General features: G+C 34.3%; 1 protein-coding gene across 1 annotated transcript in view; it reads right to left on the minus strand.

Moving 5' to 3' along the window:
• Positions 1-6,035: 6,035 nt before the first annotated feature.
• The window catches only part of LOC128550874 (uncharacterized), a 38,912-nt gene continuing 22,799 nt past the window's right edge, over positions 6,036-22,148 (minus strand). Inside the window, exons 8-10 of the mRNA XM_053530816.1 lie at positions 18,201-18,297; positions 10,991-11,155; positions 6,036-6,952 (exon numbers count right to left, since the gene is read on the minus strand). Of these exons, the coding sequence (XP_053386791.1) occupies positions 6,702-6,952; positions 10,991-11,155; positions 18,201-18,297 (513 nt within the window). The 3' untranslated portion in view covers positions 6,036-6,701. The remainder of the gene's footprint in view (positions 6,953-10,990; positions 11,156-18,200; positions 18,298-22,148) is intronic.

The raw sequence follows: 22,148 nt of genomic DNA on the forward strand, positions 1-22,148 counted from the left end.
CATGTACAGTATCATTGTAAAGCTAGCGAATTTTAACTGGTTCTGGAAACTGCAAAATGTAAGCATTTAAATCGCTGCAATAGTGAAATGAGGAAAATATACTGGTACTGGAAACTGTATTAAGGTAAGTACTCAAGTGACATGAAACAAACTTACTTGTCCTGGAAACTAAAAAAACGCTTGAAGCAAATTCACACATGCGGAAAAGGATCTATATTCATTGTTGCTAGAGGAATGTACTACAGGCGATATTGTACAATAAGTCATATTCGCAGGAATAGTGGATCATAACAATGAAAGTACTTAAATCGATATCCCTGCGAAATTAGTCAATTTAAACGGTGTTGGAAACTATAGTAAGCTAAGTACTTATATTAATATAATCATAAATCTAGGAATATTTACTGTTGCTGGATACAACAAAACGGTAATTATTAAAATCAATGTCATTGAGACAGGAATTAAAATCACTGGCGCATGCAACTTCAATAATGTAAGATTTGAACATCCAATACGGGTTTGTTATGCATTTTTCAGAACGTAATTTAAAATTGATAGAAAACAATTGTGTCGAATATCTACTCGACTAAATAACTAATGTGGTAACCTATTTAGAAGTTAATGTGACAGTGCGGTAAAATTCAAAAGCATTATTCTTTTTTTGTATAAAATTATCATTTCAATAAATAACCGATAGGACTTAAGGAGGTGTAAACAACATTTTGCAGGTAAATATCGACTGACAATGCAGCAGAGCTAAATTCTCTATAGTCATTGTGTGATAAATAAAATTATTGCACTTAAAGCTATAAGAAAATCCATGAGCCGCAGAGAATGCAAGAAAGCAAAATAATAATACCTCGCTCTAAATGAGTCTTCAAACAGAATTAAACTAAAACACTGTGTACAACTAGAAAACTATCAGCATAATCAGCAGCGATACCAATGCAGTAAGTAAACGTGTTTTCTTGTTAAGACGTCCATATATATCATTTAACAAAGTTTATAAATCAGAATTGATTGCATTACCTGTAGGAATTATTTTCAAAATATCTATTAATTTACATGATAACATTTAAGAAAATAGACCCATAATGATACTCGTTAATTTTAATGTGATGACATATTCCGAGCTGCGATGGCCTAATGAATAATGCACTTGCCCATCAATCGGGAGGTCGAAAGTTCGAGCCCTGTCAGAAGCGGGTCTGTATGTCACAATTACTCAATCTTATATTCAGCAGATATCAGGCACTACTATTTATGCAATATGGTGTGGTATGAAAATGATGAATAATATAATATTACTTACTTCCAGATGACCCGAGGTATAGTGTATAAGATGGTCCAGAAGAAAGGGAGAACTTGTCAAATGTTTCGTATGCTTTCGTGCCGTTTGCAGCTTCTAAATCAATACGTAAGTCCGTTTGATCTTGACCGGCTATCTCTTGAATGTAATTCAGACCTGTAATTAGAGTAATTCGATCTAAAGAGCATTTCTTTACTATGAGGAGCTTGAATACAAGTTTTGAAATAACGAGATAATTATAAAGAAGAGGGTTGAGTGATTTAACAAATATTAATATATTTTATTAATGATATTATATCATAGAAACATATATGAAAAAGTCGAGTAGCAAGTTCTTTATACCCGACGATGCAACTTACCCAACCAAAATTCTGTGGTAAGGTGTCCAAATCCTCTCTCATATTCCGTAAAATTTCTGTAAAAATCTACTGTCCCGTCAAAGCGGTGTTGAAATACCTATTTACAGGTATTTGAAAATGTAATATACTTCAATATTTTATCATTTTCTTCTGCATGAAACAGAACAGATTCAGTTCTTTGTAAAACTGTTCATTCAAACTTTAAATTAATACAATGCATAATAAGTTTCAATATTTTATTATGACTTACTTCACTGCATAGCTTTAGCTGAGCTTTTCACTAATATCTAAAGTTGTATATGTACAGACTTCGAATTGCTTGCTCTTCACAGATGCGAGTTCAATAACTCGATCTGGATGCAGAATTCTTTTAATTCAATCAAATATTTGACCGTGCTTGTAATAATGCAGTCTCTGTAAATGTCTGTTAAAAGTTAAGCAATTTTCTGAAAATAGGTGGATCTATTTTGACTTGTGTTTTAAAGGAAATGTTTACATATTTTAGCCATACCGTCCACCCCCCACCATCAGTGGACATGTCACAGTACACATCAAAATGTTGATGACCGTTCCCTGTTCTGATTGTATAAACACCATCAGTACTGTTTCCGTCGTAACGTAAAATGTCTAAACAATCAGTTAACACTGGAATTATGTACATCATATTGTTAACTTAACTGCGTTCTTATTTCTTATTATAAAGATAACACTGTAAGGCAATCACATAATCTCTTGGATCAAGCAGATATAGATGTTTGCTCCAAACGCTCTTCTCATCGCTTCACTGGGTTCATGAAAATATCAGACCTTCATGAAATGGTCCGGAAAACTTGTGAAAATTGTTCCATCAATGTACTATTTTTGTAGTATACACCATTACCATTGTGAATACGCTCATTAATATTTTATTTTTATACTGATTAACATCGAATATTGTATCGAACATTAGCCGAAATAATTATAAAATTGGTACTCTTTTTGTATTATCCGATATATCTAAATACTCATAAAGGGATAATAACATATAGCGTTTTTGTTAAAAAAATGAATGTCCTATAAACATGATAAAATTTTACGGGAATCAGTTTGAGGAGACAATTATCAATAATGAAAATTCTTGAGGCCTTTAAAACATTGAGTTTAACTGATATTATTTTACCCTTTACTTTCATATGCTTGGAATACATTTTACACTTGGGTGTTTTATAGATTTATTTAGTTAATAACATAACCAAGCTTTATAACCTGCTAAACAGACAAAATTGAGTATTTATTTTATAAATTTATAGTTATTTATTTATCATCTACCTTCTTGTTTTCTTTGCATTTAATGGCAATAAGTGTTAAACGGACATTAAAGCGTTTCTGCATAATGAACAATCGTTTTAAAAAAAATATGATTGGACAAAAGAAATTTTTTCTGCTTATAAACTAGTTTTGCTGCATATGCAGACCGTTGGTTCAGTAGTCGTAAGTCGTTACCAACATTTCTTATAACAGGTGCAACATACATACAAACATATACATACATAGCTTTTAAATTAAATACTTATTATCTACATGCAACATGTGTCTACGATAACGTTTATTTGTACATGAACATGACAAGAAAGACGTTCCCGTCTGGACTGGAGCTTTACTGGTTATCATGTTGTTGTAATTTCATTTTTGACCTGAACGGTTTGTCATACTTCATAAAATATAGAAACCACCTTGCTCACGGTTTGTTGACGTCATTATGATTTCACATGTTACTCGAATCCCATGAGACAATAGATGTATGCAACTTACTGTAGTCACAGTTGGTTCCGGTAAACCCATCATAGCATGAGCATCTGTAATCATTGTTACCATAAATACATGTCCCGTTTCGACATGGACTTGAGATGCACTCATCAATGTTATGTTATGAATATACATGTATTTGGCAGCTGGCCGCATTTGGAGGAACATTTGTATTGTAATTATTATACACTCGGAGTGACCTGTGGGGATCGGACTTATGACTTCTGCGTTGTTGGATTAGAAGATTAGAATGTTTGATTGCAGGGTTCGTTCTCGACCGGATTTTGTCCTTTAAATGAATTAACACGGCGAAACCTGTTTAGTCACGAGCTGCAAGAAACCTCCACCAACATTTTTTGAATACGATAGAGTTCATGTTTCATATATTTTTTCTACTATTTATACTATAAGGAACTTGTTATATACTAAAATAAAAAGAGTACACAGAATAATGGTTGTTTAGTCTTTATTTTGAGTAATAAAATAATGTTCGCATAGTCTACTGAAATAGGTTTAAACTGTTTCAGCAGGAAATGCTAAAGTGTGATATAAAGAATACTGATTTTTTAAATCTTTTTTTACAAATTATTGAAAGTCACTTAGGTGGTATCCTCTATACATTAACTGCTTTTTTGCTGAACAAGGTCAATTCTCTGATGAAGAATCGAATCGTTGTACAGTGTTACTTCAAAGTTTAAACGTTTATTTCATTCAACGCTCAGTTTGTACACATATACAAAAACATAAGACAAATACATTCATATAAATAAGACATTAAAAATTACTTTATCCAAACATGTAGAATACAGATATGGAAATTACGGTATAACTTCGATCAAGGGTATTATCGGACAGAATTTGTAAAAAAAAAAAAAAGAAAAGTTTCGCACGATTTAACATAACCAAGCCTCAAAAATCCACTCTAACTAGATAGCTACATGTGTACTTTCCATTTCTTAAAACAGATTGGTCGGTATTACGTCACATATTACTTGTTACGTATGCAGTCAAACTGCGGTGTTCAAATGAATTGTTATCGGTCATGCCGGTGTATCACCAGACACGTATTTATGACACTGGTCATACATCATCAATTTGATTTTGTAATATTCAGTAGGAACTAGAAGATGTGTTTGTAGAAAAGCGCACGTCTCCCTCAATGCATAGTCATATAGGCAGGGAAAGGAGCAAAAATCAAAGCGGCACTGTTTTTGGCTACAACAGAAAATTATCTACTTGGCATATCCAATCATTCCACATTCGTTGCTTAGCTATAATGAATCTCAAGTTAAGAATTGGAAACTGTTCTCCATGTTCAGCCCCTGTGACCATGACCTTTTTATTGAGTACCCCCAAAATCAGTAGCGGTCATTTCCTCTGCATGTTCAATCCAATAAAGTTTCAATATTCTGTATCAAGTGGTTCTCAAGTTTTTGATTGAAAATAATTTTCTCTGTTCAGCCCCTGTGAACTTCAATTTTGATAGTGTGACCCTAAAATTAATAGGGTTCATCTACCCAGTAACTCCTATCACCCGGTTCTAGGTGAAATGGTTTTCAAGTTAATGACCGGAAATGAATATCCATGTTCTGTCCGCTGCATCCTTGACCTTTAGTAAAGGTATCCCAAAATCAAAAGGGGTCATTTACTCTGCATGTCCAATCATCCTATGAAGTTTCAACATCCTGGGTCAGGTGATTCTCAGAAATTGATTTCCGTGTTCTGTTTGCAGCGACCTTGACCTTTAGTAGACTGACCCAAAAACCAATAGGGGTCATTTGCTCTTTATGTCAAATCATCCTATGAAGTTTCAACATTCTGGTGTTAAGCGGTTATAAAGTTATTGATCCGAAATTGTTTCCATGTTCAGGCCCCCGTGACCTTGACCTTTAATAAAGTGACCCAAAAAGCAATTGTGGTCATCCACTTTGCGTGACCAATCATCCTCTGAACTTTCAACGTTCTTGGTCAAATGGTTCTTAAGTTATTGATCGGAAATAGTTTTCCATGTTAAGGCCCCTGTGACATTGACCTTTGATGGAGTGACCCAAAAACAATAGGGGTCATTTGCTTTGCATGTCTAATCATCCTATTATTTTCAACATTCTGGGTAAAATAGTGTTCAAGTCAATGATCGGAAATGATTTTCCATGTTCATGACCTTTATCAGAGCGACCCCAATTTCCAAAGAGGTCATTTACTCTGTATGACCAATAATGTTATGAAGTTTCAACATTCTGGGTCAAGCGTTTCTCAAGTAATTGATCGGAAATTAGTTTCCACCTTCAGGCCCCTGTAACTTTGACATTCAACGGAGTGACCCCAAAAACAATAGGGTTCGTCTATTCTATAAGCTCTATCAACATATGAAGTTTGAAGGTTCTAGGTTAAATGGTTCTCTGGTTACAGGGATTTTGCACATTCCATTACCTCTCGTGAAAAGGCTTAATCAAATCAAGTTTGGTATTGGTATTTGCACGGTTGCATTCTATGCTTGTATATGTTTTAGAGAAGACTTTTTTTTATTCCTTATAGCTTACATTTTACTTTGATCAGGTTGCAAACTGTTTGAATATCAAATTCGGTGTAAACAGTTATCATGACATCAAATTGTCAAAGATCTATGTTTTTTAAGTACATGTATTTTGAATAATTTTCAGTTTATAAGATGTATACTAGACGCTTATAATATGTCATATTTACAATCATGAACAAATACTACATATTTCGTTTAGGTTAAAATAAAATTAACAGGTTAAAATGCATTAACAGTACTATATGTAGGCTAAAATACTACATGCTGTGTACATGTATGGCTCAAAAAAGTGTAAATGTACATAACATCTACAAACTGGAAGTTTATTTAACACATCAGCTATTACTGCATGAGATTTATTTATGAAGGTAGCTCTACAAACACAATTAAATGTATGTTGTAAGTTAAGTATATTTAATGAGGATTTTCTGCTTTTGAAGTTGAGAATTTCGAAGAGAAAGCTATTAACTTCTATTTATTCCGGCTGTTTATACTCCAACGATATCTCTAAATGCAGCGGCTCAAAATGTATATCATAATACGTCCCATCGTTGTAGTAAATGCAAAACACCACAAGTGAAAAGATCATAACATTACTATCAAAGTATCTTATTTTTCAGAAGCTTGATACACATTCAACTTCTTATATATAAGTAATTGGATCGCCGTCCAATTATACGATTCAAAAGTTTCGAAAAACCAACATTTCCTTTCATTTTCTTCTCATCATCATCTTGCTGGTTTTCAAAGATTCGGAAAGGATGAAACTGTTGTAAACCATACCCCTTCCGGATTTTGTCCCCGGTGTCAGGTATTGGCCATTTAAATTAGCTGTAAAACAATTAAAATACCACCATGCACCGTGACAATCAACGGCACAATTAACCGTAGAGGAATCTACATCATGGTCATAGGTAGAAAAGTCACTGCCATTGTGTCGTGCAAACCAGCTTATGTCTGAAACTAGAATATTTTATACAAATTGAATGGCAGTTTCCGCGCTTTAGCAAATAATTTCTTATTACTACAAATACATTACATAAATTTAGCATTTAAAGCAAACAATAAAGGCACTTCTTTCCATATACTTTAAAAACAACCGCTCATAGGAACACCAACAGTTTGAATAGTTGGGTGGTCTTGATAATATAGAGGTCGTTATCAAACACAAGTCAAAAATGTGTTATGTGTCATGGAATACTACAGATCAGCTCACGCGGAAATCTCATTCTACTCGATACTTGGTGGATGGCCAAAGCGAGTACGAAGGCTCCAATTCGAATTTTCTTCGAGTCAGCCATTTCCGGCAAGGAGTTACGCAATCTTACGCCAAGGATTTATGCGAAGTCACTCGAAGGAAATCCTTGGAGATGAAATCCAATTAGCGGAATACACACCTGTATTTGTTTCTTTAGTTTCCGAGTCGCTTGACGGAATTCTTTCCAGTGACTCCAAGACCAATTAATAATTACCTGTATAAATTTATTTGGATCTTCGAGTAATTTCGATGGCAGATTTCAGATTGTATCTTTTATTTTACATTAAAAATAAACAGATTTCTCTGTTCACCAATGTTTTATGACTCCTTTAGCCGCAGTAATTTCTTTCTTCTTTTTATAATTCCTTCCAAGTGCATAAAAGAAACTTCAAATTTAAAAATAAGCATTTCTCCTATAATTTACATTGAAAATATTTCTATTCTTTAACGGTTTACATACCAAAGATTATTCCTGCAGTTAATAATCGATAGCGGTCAGATTTTACTAAATAGAAATGAGAAGGGCATGTACACATTTTGCTTCATACCAAAATTACTAACAAGAGCTGTCACTAATGGTGACAAATGCCCCCGCAGCGCTCTGACCTTTGACCTGGTGACCTTGACCATTGACCTGGTGACCCCAAAGTCATTAGGGCTTGTGTACTCAATAAGTACTATCAATATGTGAAGTTTGAAGGTCCTGGGTGCAGTGGTTCGCGAGTAAAGCGCCTTCGTGCAAAAAGTTAACGTTGCGACGAACGAACTAACGAGCGGACGGACAGTCAAAAAATATGCCTCCCTTCGAGCATAAACATAAGAAACCTCAGGTGCGAAAATATTACCCATGTTCAAACTTTGATTCATCACATGCTATTTTCAAGATCAATTTTGTCTTTCTGTTTGAATCATAAACAAAATAAAATTTGTAATGCCATCATTTCGTCGTTTTTCCTTAAATTTTTTATATAAAATATGTTAAAAATCTCAAATATGCGTTAATTCAAAGCAATGTTTTGTATAAATCCATTGGTATGAGTGCTTAGGTGCAAGTAATTTCCTTCTCTCAATAAATATATCTTTTGAATGATATATATTTCACTTTTGTGAAATAAAAGCCACAGACGGTTTATTTCGACTGATTATGAAAAATGATTCACTTCAGCGCGAATTTGTTGTAGCATCATATGCAGACGATATAATACTGCTATGTAAACATGCGGTAATGTGATCAAAAGTTTAAAGAAAATGATAGAATTAGTTTAGTGAATTTGTGTTTGAATGTTTTATTCGACACAATGATTGTTTTAATATAATTTTACTTCACGAATAATTCTTTATTATGTTAATATCATAAATTTTATAACACAAAAATTAACTTTTACCTTGTTTTATATCATTTCAGTTATCATGAAAATCAAGGTAATTTTATTTACTTCATTATGAAACTTTCAAAATTGATTGTACATGTTCAATTCAAAACGATTGTGCACGAAACCCATGTCCATAATAAATGAAACCTGATAGAAGTAATAAAATATTTTATGCATCTCGCGTATATCCTCTTTATTGGACCAGTATTTAAAACTTGCCAATTACCACTAAATAATGGTCTGTTAAAACAACACAGCATGTACTACACTGATAAGGTTATAAATGCGTTGAAATTACGGGAAGTTGTCGGTAATTTTAAGATATAATTATAATGCCGTTTTAATTTTCTGCATCATTTTTTAATTTGCAAAATGTTTGGTCAATTATGTTTTGTTATATTCATTATATAAAGTCTGCTTAAATATGACAAAATGCCTGTACCGCTGATTGCCAATATTGTTTTCGTAAAAGAAAGAGAAAATGATCAAGGGCGACACAATTCTCTCTTTAGTTTATCTTATGAACATACCATAATTTTCGTTTTATTAAATGTCTTAAAAACGTGTAATGGCCGTAAAGTTTATAAAATCGCACGACGACAGTCAATTGTTCGATTTGTTGTATTAATTTGGATACTTAAGTCTTTTATACATATCTTTCTTTAAGACAGCGTTATCTAAAACAGTTGTAAAATCAGATCATACATCTTAAATATATATGTCAGATTTGATTTATAACACAGACTGGTCATTTCCACGTGTGATGCTAATGAACTGTCAGGAAATGATATCAAGCTATTGTCTTTTCTGCCATATTGGTTATCAATTCTTCCTTATGTCTAGTGTTACAAAGTTTTGTATTAGTCAATTTTGCATAAATCTAATTAAATTTAATTTACAATTTCAGAAAGTATTTCAAAATAATATTGAATACATCACTAATCTTTAACGGCAGGCAGGTATCTGAACGTTTGATTAGTTTGATTTATTCCTAGAATTAGGTCCACTTTACATAAATTTATTTCTAATTTAAAGAGCATAGACAGAGAACATGTCAATCTCATACTTAAGAATTTACCTTTAAGCGGATATTTTTCAATATCAAAATTCAAAAATTTTAAACAGTTAAAAGAACAAGATAACTAAATTAAAATATCAATCAAGGTAAGGAAATACTGCCTCGAAATTTCGTGAAATCATCTCGCGGCACGCGAAATGACATGCTGATTGTTTGTTTTAGACTCGCGCGGCGAGGCCATAAAATACCGGTACATAATATAGTGCTACCTGTATAACTTCGTTTCAGAGTTTTGTCAAGTAATTTCTCGGAGTGTCTCGACGAAATTCCGCTAAAGTAATAAAACTATAAAAGTTGGTACTCCGAGTCAGAATATGGCAGTACTCGGAGAAATTCCTCGCTCAGCAAGATTTTTCCTTCCAGGAAAAACGGAATGTGGTTTTTCCGCGTGAACTGATCTGTACATACATAAATGTATTATCAAATGCCTAAAATATTAACTAGTTCAAGTATTATGTGCAAGAATAGTCTCCAGCTTCTGTCCTGGTGAAATTTCAATTCAATCAGTAATAATTCCAATTTTTTTACAAAATTTTAACTGACTTAAATGTACCCAAGTATAACAATCCTCTCTTTTTAAATATGATTTTTAAAACTAACATGTTAATAGATATCCATCAAATGATAAATGTCTATACTGGTAATAATTTGCTATTAGGAAATACAGGATGCATTTTCAAGAAGATTTTACTTAGGGTCTACCTATCCTTAAATATCTTTCAAAGAATCGTGGAAGGTTCCGGCATGTTCATGTCATCACCAAGAATAAAACAAAAATGTTTCAGGGAAAAACAGAATAAACATTCTGGAAAACCATAAAATATTTATAATTAATATGTCAAAATATATAAAAAAAACCTTAACAAAATAACGCAAAGACATGTTCATAACAATATCAAAAAATAATAACCCTTGATAATTACGTGATGGCTAAGGTCTCTCTACTGTGAGGGGAGACCACAGCTTTTTTTTCGTATCTTATCACAGCTTTTCAGTTTTAACATTAATCATGTACGTCATAAATTGATATCTTGTAATACTATGCGAAATATAACGTTCTGCAGCAATAACTTACCCTACATGCGAAAGGGAGCTTGTAAAAACGAGCCAGTAATATAAACGACTATATCTCATCAGCCATAACGTATGTTTATGCAACAATCTAAATGAATCGACACATTTAAAGGCATAGCTTATTTCACCATTCCTTTTTACATCAATTATAATGTTTGATAGGCGGTTTATACTTATTTATGGATTACATGTTTGTCAACGGTAAAGAATACACTTACTTCGCAAGAACTGTATAGTTGATCCACGATGCAGTGTATAAGCCGGTCCAGGAGAAAGGGAAAAATTATTAATTATTTCAAATGCCTTCGTGCCATTTGCAGCTTCTAAATCAATACGTAAACTTGTTCGACTTTGACTGGCTAGCTCTTGGATATATCTTAAGCCTGAAATTAATGACATATCTGCACTGTCAAATATTTAAATGTCAAATTTTAAATACTTAACTTAGTCAAGTAGCTGGACATTTGATCTCACACCGTTAATATAGAAAACAAATACTGTGACTTTGATCGATTTCTATTACCTCTACGGTTAAACAAGTAAAAGTGTGTTTCAAGGACTCAGAGCGAACACCGTCTGCATCTATTTCTGTATACACTTAGATTAGTTTCGCTCTGAGCCCTCGGTTTGTATTGAAGGTACATCTATATCTCATTACTTTGGAAGAATTTCAATTTTTAATATAAATTTTATCTTTTTCAAGTGTAGTTCCATAACAGTTAAGATATAAAAATAATGTTCCAATTCTTAAGGATTCGATGAATACTTGACGTCTTGAAACTGGAACATCATAAAATCATAGAATCATTATTTTAAAACTCCAGTGTCAATTTAATGACAGATGTCTGAATTCCCGAAAAGGGACCTCGGTGAAGGCCCTCACTTCTGGACAGTTCAGAGCTATTAAAATCTAACCATTTTCAAAGAAATGTTGCACATTTTTGTTTTGATGCGTTTGCACAAATGTACGAGTACTGAAATTTCGAATAATAAGATAGATCATCTTTTCTAGAAATTTTGAAAATTTATTCTTCTTTTATTATTATTATTATTATTAATTTCTTGGTCATAGGATTTTTCCCAAAAATTTAGGAGCGGACTAGCGAAATAAAAAAAACAAACTTGTTTTTGGATTTCACCTATTTTTGGAGAGGGCGATGGGCGATTTGAAGACAAAAACAAGCACTGCTAAAACATATCAAAATAGCTTGAAAATACATAAAAGAACCAAACAGCTTTAAATGCTGAAGGATTAATGACAAACTGTTCCCAAAATACATGGTAGCAACTAAACCCCTGACTCAAATATATCTATGTTTATCGGGTCGCGCTACATTGTAATATACACTAGAAATATGGTCAAATTGCAAGATTTTCTTGTATCCGACTGATGTCCCTCCAGTTTTTTAAATGTCTAATTGTTAAATGATAAGGTTAGATATATTTGAGTCAGGGGTCGAGCGGCTGCCATGTATTTTGGGAACAGTTTGTCATTAAACCTCCAACATTTAAAGATCTTTGGTTCTTTTATGTATTTTCAAGCCATTTTGATATGTTTTTGCAGCGCTTGTTGATTCTTGTGACAATGTTTTATATTTTTTCTTCAAATCGCTCCTCGTCCGCTCCCAAAATAGGTGAAATAAAAAAACATATTTTTATTTTTATTTCGCTCGCCCGCTCCTAATTTTTTGGAAAAGAAAATCCGATGACCAAGAAATTAATTTGGTGTGGCCTTATGGACAAATAGAACAACGAGTCCTAAAATCAAAATTATTTAGGATTGTCACTGATTTGTTTCTCTTTTTTTGTTGTTGTTGTTATTTTTTCTTTTAGTTAACCATACTATTATACATTTCTGACAGATTGCCATTTGCAATTAAACTATTGTAAGCAAATGTGCATAATCACTTTCATGAAACGGAAATGATTAATCAGTTAAAAGAGCAACGTCTTAGCCGACATTCTTGTCATTCAATACATGCTTTTTTATGTGTTCCGTACTGTCGCATATTTAGTTTCAAAAAGGTGTCCTCCTTTAAAAACAATTCCATTTGTAAAGAAATGAAAACAAACAATTTTCAAACTTCCTGAAAACGATGTTCAACCTTGTCATTGGAAATTTCAGCACTCGCACAGTACTGCAAATGCTTCAAAACGAAGATAAGCAAACTTTCTTTTACAATGGCGATATTTTAAAGGCGCTGCACTGTCCAGAAGTGTGGCCCCTTAATTTGGACCCTTTTTGGGAATTCAATCATTTATCAATAAATCCACAATCGGTTTTTAAAATAATATTCTTATTTTATCAGCTGTTCAATTTCCGTGTCATACAACTTTTTTTGTCTGGTTTGATAATGATCAAGTTTCAGGCCATCAAAACTGAATCGAACCGTTAATAAAATCCTTCATTACTAACCTCTGAAATGCATTAAATAAATTTCTATCTGGAAAAAGAGACTACTTAAATATTGAAACAAATAATTAAAGATGTAAAAATGGCCGAAATGTTGTCAGCTCAACTGCAAGGAATCGACCATGTAAAAGGCAAAGTATCAGGTGCAGACAGCATAAACAGTAGAATACTCACAGAACTCTCCCACGAAATAGCAAGTCCTTTATGCTCTCTTTTCAACAGATCTCTTATTATTATTATTATTATTATTATTATATACCACATTTATATAGCACTCTTTTCATATAAAATACGTTCAAAAGTGCTTGACATAAAAACATTTATATTATGATCAATAAAAATGGCAATTGAACTATTATAGAAGAAATTAAAATTACATTACGGTAATAAGATAGCAAGCATTTAAATTGGAAGGTAGGCAGATCAAAACATGAAACAAAATTTACATTTTGAACAGACAGAAAACGGTATGATGTCTGCAAAATGCATCACGGCATGCAAACCGTCCCGGATGATTGGGTCAGTCCCCTCCTAAACGGTCCGGAGAGCGTCCACGATACATCCCACAGAAAAACCACCGCCAACATTATTCAGTCACACTGGAGTTCTTAATTAAAGTAATTAATTGGTCGGCAAAGTACCTACATTATAAATGCGGTAATCAGTGAGATGTTAGTTGCCAAAGAATTGTATGAAATAATGCGTCTTTAGCGCTTTTTTTAAACTTTGCACGGTCTTGCACTCTCTTATGCCAGATGGGAGGGCATTCCATAACCTCGCAGCAGCTGTCTGAAAGCTCCTGTCACCAAATCGTATTGTTCGACATTTGGGCACCACTAGTTTTAATGCATTATTCTGCGATCTCAGATTTCTGGATGGTGAATATATTTTTAGCATGTTCGCTACATAAGCTGGTGATTGATCTTTGAGTGCCTTATATGTATGTGTTATAATTTTGTATTCTACCCTACATTGCACAGGAAGCCAATGGAGTTCACGCAGAACAGGCGTTATATGGTCGTATCTAGATGTTCTGGTTACGATTCTAGCTGCCGTGTTTTGGACATATTGTTGTTTGTTCATTGACTGTTTTTAAATTCCATATAGAAGAGAGTTGCAATAATCCAAACGTAATGTAACAAGAGAGTTGATTAGAGATTTAGTTGCGTTTGCGGTTATATATTGTCTGATGTGACTAATTTGCCGCAACTGTGCATAGGAATTCCTACACACACTATTCACATGTTGCTCCATCCTCATGTTCGAATCCAGGAAAGCACCGAGGTTCCTGACACTGCCTGATTGTTTGATTTCAGAGCCGTCCACTTTCACAGATATGTTTGAAACAGACTGTGTCTTGTGTTCAGATGACAATATGATTAATTCTGTTTTTCAGCATTCAATTTCAACATGTTAGTATTCATCCAACTTACTATATCCTTTAAACAACTTTCAACGCGATGAATGGTCTCCTCAATAGACATTTTGTTTATTGGTTTGAAGGATTGATATAACTGCGAATCGTCCGCATAGAAATGACTGTTCAGTCCGTGCTTTCTGCAGATAGCTCCGACTGGTTTTGTGTACATTGTGTAGTTCTTTGGCCCCAGGACAGACCCTTGGGGTACACTGTACTTCATCAGCACTGGTTGTGGTAGCTCGCCATATATGCATACGGTCTGGTAGCGGTCACTAAGGTATGACATCATCCATGCGAGTGGCTTGCCTGTAGCACCAAAGTGACGTTCAAGGCGATGAATCAACGTCCCGTGGTCAATAGTGTCAAATGCAGCAGAGAGATCAAGCATTACAAGAATAGTCATATTGTTCTTATCCAACGATTGAAGAATGTCATTTTGGACTTTTAATAGGACGGTTTCGGTTGAGTGGATTGTTTTATAAGCAGATTGATTAACTTCATGGAGTTCGTTGTTCCTCAGATGATTTTCAATTCGAACATCTACCACTTTTTCTAAGATTTTAGACAGAAACGGCAAGTTTGACACCGGTCTATAGTTTTTTAGGACATTAGAATCTAGGCTTGGCTTTTTAGAAGAGGTCTTATTCGTGAATGTCTGAACGCTTTGGGCACATACGCAGCATCTAGAGATGCATTCATAATTTTTGTTATCACTGGTGTTAGTTCGTCAAGACATTCTTTTAATAACCACGTTGGGATCGGATCTAGTTCACATGATTTGTTCGCTGACTTTTTGATAATTGATTTCACTTCGTCTTCTGATGTTTGAGTAAACTCTACATAACTGACACCTGTGTATTCAGTTTCTATGTCATCTAAATCAGATACAGATTGTGTTTGCGATGCTATATCGTTTCTGATTGTTTCGATCTTTCCAATAAAGAAGTCATTGAAATCTTGTGCGAGATGCTGTGCAGATGAATGTGATGGTAAAATCACCTCAATTGTATGGCCAAGAAGATTTTTGGTAATCTTTGATAAACTCTTATGATCACTGCCACATGAGTGTCTTCATATAGGAAAGGTACCATCTCTTTGGTAATTAGCAAATGTCTGCGCTATTCATAAGAAAAACGATCCTCATATAGTCTCTAATTACAGACCTATATCACTACTAAGCACTTTCAGTAAAACTCTTGAAAAAAATATTCATAAGCACACATACAACTTCTTCAGGTCAAACAATATTATCTCTTCACTTCAGTCTGGCTTTGTTCCCAGCGACTCAATTTCCAATCAGCTTGTTTCAATCTACAATTCTTTCTGTCAAGCCTAGACGATGGCAAAGAGTTCAGGGCTGTATTTTGTGGCATTTCGAAAGCATTCGACCGAGTTTGGCATCGTGGCCTTCTTCATAAACTGGAATCAAAAGGAATTTCAGGTCAGCTTCTTCTGTGGTTTAAGGACTATCTATCTGGTAGAAGGCAGAGGGTCGTTCTTTGTGGTTCCCATTCTAAAACTGTACTTATATCTGCTGGTATTTCACAAGGTTCCATCCTTGGTCCTCTTCTTTTTATTCTCTACATCAACGACATCGTTACGGACATCGGTTCTACTATTCGTCATTTTGCTGGTGACACAAGCCTCTACATAACTGTTGATGATCCTATACAATCAGCAATTACACTCAACACAGATCTTAATACTATCACAAACTGGGCCGAAAAAACGACTAGTTGACTTCAGTCCTAACAAAACAACTTCTTTGCTCATTTAACGAAAACACAACAAACCATATCACCCTCCTCTATCAATGAATGGCACAGTTATAGCAGAAGTAAAGTCTCACAAGCATCTAGGGATCACATTTTCTCACGATGGAACTTTGCATGAGCACGTTGAGACAATCAAAACAAAAGCATGGCAACTTATCAATATTATGCGCGCACTCAAATTTACCCTTGACAGAAAATCATTAGAAACTATCTATACATCCCTCATTCGCCCTCTCCTAGAGTATTCTGACGTCGTTTGGGATCATCTTTCTCTCCATGATCAATATGAGTTGGAGAAAATACAACATGAGGCGTGTAGAATTATCTGTGGGGCAACCAAACTAGTTTCTATCGATAATCTCTATAGGGAAACCTGCTTTGAAACTCTCAAACAATGAAGAGAACAACACAAACTCACACTCTTTTATAAAATGACAAACAATATATCTCCTCCATATTTCAATTCTCTCGTACCTGACAATGTGGGAGATACGACTACATACAACCTAAGGAACACCAACAACACAAGGTATATCCATTGTCATACACAACTCTACGCAAATTCATTCCTGCCATCGGTTGTAAATGCCTGGAATCAGCTTCCTATTGAACACCGAAACTGTACTACACTCAACTCTTTCAAAAGCAAACTCAGTGCCAACAAACCCAAGGTTCCCTCTCATTACTACACTGGCAATCGTAAGCACCAAATTCTACACACTCGTCTCAGAACTCATTGCAGCACCTTAAAGGAACATCTATTTTCAAAAAACATAACTACCAGTCCTCTATGTGAATGTGGCCAAACCGAATTTACTCACCATTACTTCTTTGATTGTCATTTCTATCGCCAACAACGCACTGTACCCTTCGATCACATTCTAAACTTCACCACACCTTCTCTGTCTACACTTCTATTTGGAAACCCAAACCTCTCAGATGATTCAAATAGTGAAATCTTCGCACATGTCCATAATTACATCAGAACAACCAAACGTTTTGATACATAGCATTCCTCTTTATATATATTATATAATACAATAAATTATTAATTATTGTATATTATGTATCATCTTGCTTACTTTATCCATGCTGATACTTTAAGAACCAACCGCATTTCCAGCTCGTGTACGTGACCATATCTCTATATTTCTCTACCTCTATCTCCGCCACACTCTCATTTCTACCCTTTTTATTTCCTTCATATATCTCTCAGTCATAAACCAATGTAAAGAATACTTACTGTTTCTAAGCACGTTTAAATATATGCAGTTACTACATTACTATTTTAAAACAAATAATATGAGATAAATAGTTGTCTAACTTTTGTAATGTACTGTGAAATCATTAATATTCGTTGGGGACTAATTTTCGTGGATTTCGTGGTTGACTTAATCAACGAAATTTAATCCCAACGAACATATAAAATTCCCATTCATTTTATGGTCAAAAGTTGAAATCCACGAATTCATGTCTCCACGAAACTACCGTTTTGACCAAAACCACGAAATTTCATGCCCACGAAATTAAATGGTTTTTACAGTATTATTGATGTATGTTTCATTTGCATGTTTTCCATAGTTTATAAATACTTTATTTTCTAAGTTACCAGCTATCCCTGCTATTTATAAGGAAAGAGTATCTAAATAAGCTTAGCTTCCTACTCAATCCTTGATTTGTGTCAATATATGTATGCTGTATACCTGCTTGAAAATAAATATTGTTTAAACCAACGGCGTTTAATCCGTTACTCCACTAAATGTTGTAATCCTCCAGTAAATGAAGTAAACAAGCTACTTACACATCATGTATTTACCTACCCAGCCAAAATTCTGTGTTCAAATCTCCAAATCCTGTCTCATATTGAGAAAAGTTTCTGTAGAAATCTATCGTCCCGTCATATCGGTACTGTAGTACCTATTTGAAAATAAGTAAAACTGAAAAGTGATATCAACATTCATGGTTTTCCCGTAATTTATAATACAAAACAGGTAATGTTGTATTTCCTGAAACGTTCTTTAAATCTATGAATTATTTATAAAAGAATGATTTATATCAATATCGGACTTTGCAAAACTGAATTATAATTAAACTAAAAACCTGTGATTGTAGACTTTGCATTTAAAAGTTTGATGTATTTTCTAACTGCAACAACTAATTTGGTATGAAATTTTACTATCGTTTAACAAAAGGAGGTACAACTGAGACATCAATGGATTATTCACTCGTTCATAATTGGTACTTTTCATCAAAGTCTATCTTAAATTATCTTGTTACAATGTTTTTCTTTTACAATATCGTTCTTAAAATCCTTTACGAACACTTTTAAACCTTCAACTACAAGATGCAAAGCTTGTGTGTTTTAAATTGGTCTGCCTCATATTCCAATCAATTTTTCTATGCATTGGTTTAAAGTTTAAAGTTAGGAAAGCCTGACAATATTTCCGTGGGATTATGACGTCATTTACACATTAATAATTGTATATCAAGCTCTTGAATAGATTAAATTTCATATTTTTCTTGAGTGTAAGGTATACATGATGATTTCTTTCATTATAACTGGAAAAGGCAGAGAAATTATTTTACAGAAATAAGTTAATACAGTTCAAATTTGTATCTAAAAATCAAATAAATCCGTCATTTTTTTCTTGTTTCCTTGGAAACGAAATGACTGTGAATTTGACCAAATATCTAAATGCTCATAACTTTCTCATTTTTACTCTTTTTGAAACCTCTTTGAATGAATAGATATAAGACATCCCAGCCAAAGAAATTAATGTAAGAACAATGTTGTCTTTGCATTAAAGGTTAATAAAATAGAAAAAGTGGAAACTCCACAGGTCGCTCAACACAACAAAAACGAAAATGTTGCAGGCTCGGTTTGATTGAGCCTGTTCATGGACGGTAGTGGAAATGCATGCTACCGTCTACGCCCTCTAGCCCCGGGTTGTGTAGAACTCAACATTTACACATGCTAAAAGTACAAAAAAGCTATTTAGAGACATCCGCAGATGTATTATTCAAACGGCGCTGAACATGGAAGTTATCTATGCATTCATCCCTCCGCCCATACACACACCCAGCCTCTCCCGTCCTAAAATATTCTTAGAAATACCGTGTCATGTGAAAATTTCCTAAAATACATTTATGTCTGTGCACCATAAACCGGTTTAAACTCCCCAGTGGTGGTTTTGCCACTGACCGTTCCAAGGCGGTGCCCCACTGTGTTCCTATATTTGTTTGTTTTGTCCTTTGGTGTTTCATTTTCTGTGTTGTGTGCGAGGGTTGTTCGTGTGTGTCTTTGGGAAGGCTGCGTGTTTTGAACGTGGCTTTCCCTGTTGGATATTTTTCCTTGTTTTTTTGTATACTCGCATGTTGCATATGTGACTTTAGGTGATTGAGTGAGTGAGTGAGTAAGTGAGTTTGGTTTTACGGCGAATCGACACAAAATGGTCATATATCGCCGAGGTGACTTTAGGTTAAAAGAGTTCTATTCTGTTCTTATTAAACTAGATTTACTTTACATTTTTTCAACGATATGTTTTGTTATGATAGACATTATTAATTATCAAGCATTTCAATCGTTGACCAAGTTACACTAGTGTCGTTTTCAGAAAATACGTCGTTATAATTTTACACATTAAAAAATAAATAATTACGGAAGATGAAGAAGTTGGGTCTGTAAAGTTATTGCAATTCAGTTTTGACGATCGGTTTATGCATATTCAAAAGATAATTAACTAATACACTTCACAGTGAAAAAGCACTAATTTCAATTTAACAAAAGGATTTATCAACATGACCGCCCGCTTATCGCAATGGGTAGAGCGTTGGTCGACGAATCTCGGTGTTGCGAGTTCGATCCTCGGGTTGGGCGTATGTTCTCCGTGATCATTTGATAAACGACATAGTCTGAAGGCATTAGTCCTCCACCTCTGATTATGTGAGGAAGTTGGCAGTTACTTGCGGAGAACAGGTTTGTACTGGTTGAGAATCCACGAACACTGGTAAGGTTTACTGCCCGCGGTTACACGACTGAAATACTATTGAAAAAACTGCTTAGACCGAAAACAAACAAACACATATATAAACATAGATCAATTTTTTACAGTCTGTGCTACTCCGCGCGGATAATTTTGCGAGCCGCTGGGATGCGTGTTTTCACCATTATATATTATACATTTTACCCGTTGAATTGCGTTGGATCGCCTCAATTTACAGGTAAAAGAATACCGATTTTAATGATACATGTTCACGGCTTGTGGAATTTCAACATTTATTATTCAGAGGAAATATAGAGCAAGTAAGTCCATGTCATCATCTTTAATGTTAATTATTTTCAATTCATTTTGCATGATCCTTTAGCTCACCAGAGCCAAAGGCTCAGGGTGAGCTATTCTGATCACTCACCGTCCGTTGTCCGTCGTCCGTAAGCTTTTATTTTAAACGACATCTCCTCATAAACCCCTACGCCAATTTCATCAAAACTTCACAGGAATGTTCCTTGGGTGAAGCTCTACAAAGAATGTTCAAAGAATTGAATTCCATGCAGAACTCTGATTGCTATGGCAACCGAAAGGAAAATTTTTAAAAATCTTCTTCTCAAAAACCAGAAGCACTAAAGCTTAGATATTTGGTGTGAAGCATTGCCTAGTGGACCTCTACCAAATTTATTCAAATCATGACCCCGGGGTCACTTGATTTTACATAGGAAAATCTTAACAGAGCTTCTTCTCAAAAGCCACAAGCACTAGAGCTTAGATATTTGACATGTAGCATTGCCTAGTAGACCTCAAAATTGACCCCGCCCCAGGGGTCACTTGATTTTACATAGGAAAACCTTTAAAAATTTTCTTAAGATAATCCAGAAGGCCTAGAGCTCAGATATTTCACATGTGGCTTTGCCTAGTGGACCTCTACAATATGTGTTCAAATTATGACCCCTGGGGTCAAAATTGACCCCGCCCCAGGGGTCACTTGATTTTACATAGGAAAATCTTCAAAAATGTTCTAAAAATAAAACTAGAAGGCCTAGATCTTAGATTTTTGACAGGTAGCATTGCCTATGGATTTCTACAAAATTTGTTCAAATCATGATCCCTGGAATCAAATTGTCTCCGCCCCATATGGTTTACCTGATTGCACATAGAAAAATCTTCAAAATTTCTAAAAATAAACCAGAAGGCCTAGAGCTAAGATATTTGACATGTAGCATTGCCTAGTAGACCTCTACAAAATTTTGACCCCCCCCCCCCCCAGAATCAAATTGACCTAGGCCCAGGGGTTACTTGATTATACATAGGGAAATCTTCATAAATTTGCTTTAAAAAACCAGAAGGCCTACATCTTAAATATTTGATCTGTTAATTGCCTAGAAGACTTCTACAAACTTTGTTCAAATCATGAGCCCCGAAGTAAAATTGGTCCCGCCCCAGGGGTTACTTTATTGAACATCGGAATATCTTCCAAATTTCTAAAAATCATCAGTTTGACATTTGAAACATGTAACTCATATTACTCAGATGAGCGGTCCAGGGTCATCATGCCTCTCTTGTTTAGTAGCACGTAGTTTTTAATAGTGCAACTTTACTTTCTTATATGATAAAAATTCATTATCTTCAGATATAATGAAACATTCAATATTCTTGCCAATATCATAATAATGTAAAAGGTCGTATAAAAGTGGTAAAAACAAATTATCATAAAAGTCAATTTAACAACCAAATAATTATCGTTAACGAAATTTTAGCAATAAGTTAATATTATGA

Source organism: Mercenaria mercenaria, chromosome 19 (assembly GCF_021730395.1).
Source record: "Mercenaria mercenaria strain notata chromosome 19, MADL_Memer_1, whole genome shotgun sequence".
NCBI classification, from domain to species: domain Eukaryota; kingdom Metazoa; phylum Mollusca; class Bivalvia; order Venerida; family Veneridae; genus Mercenaria; species Mercenaria mercenaria.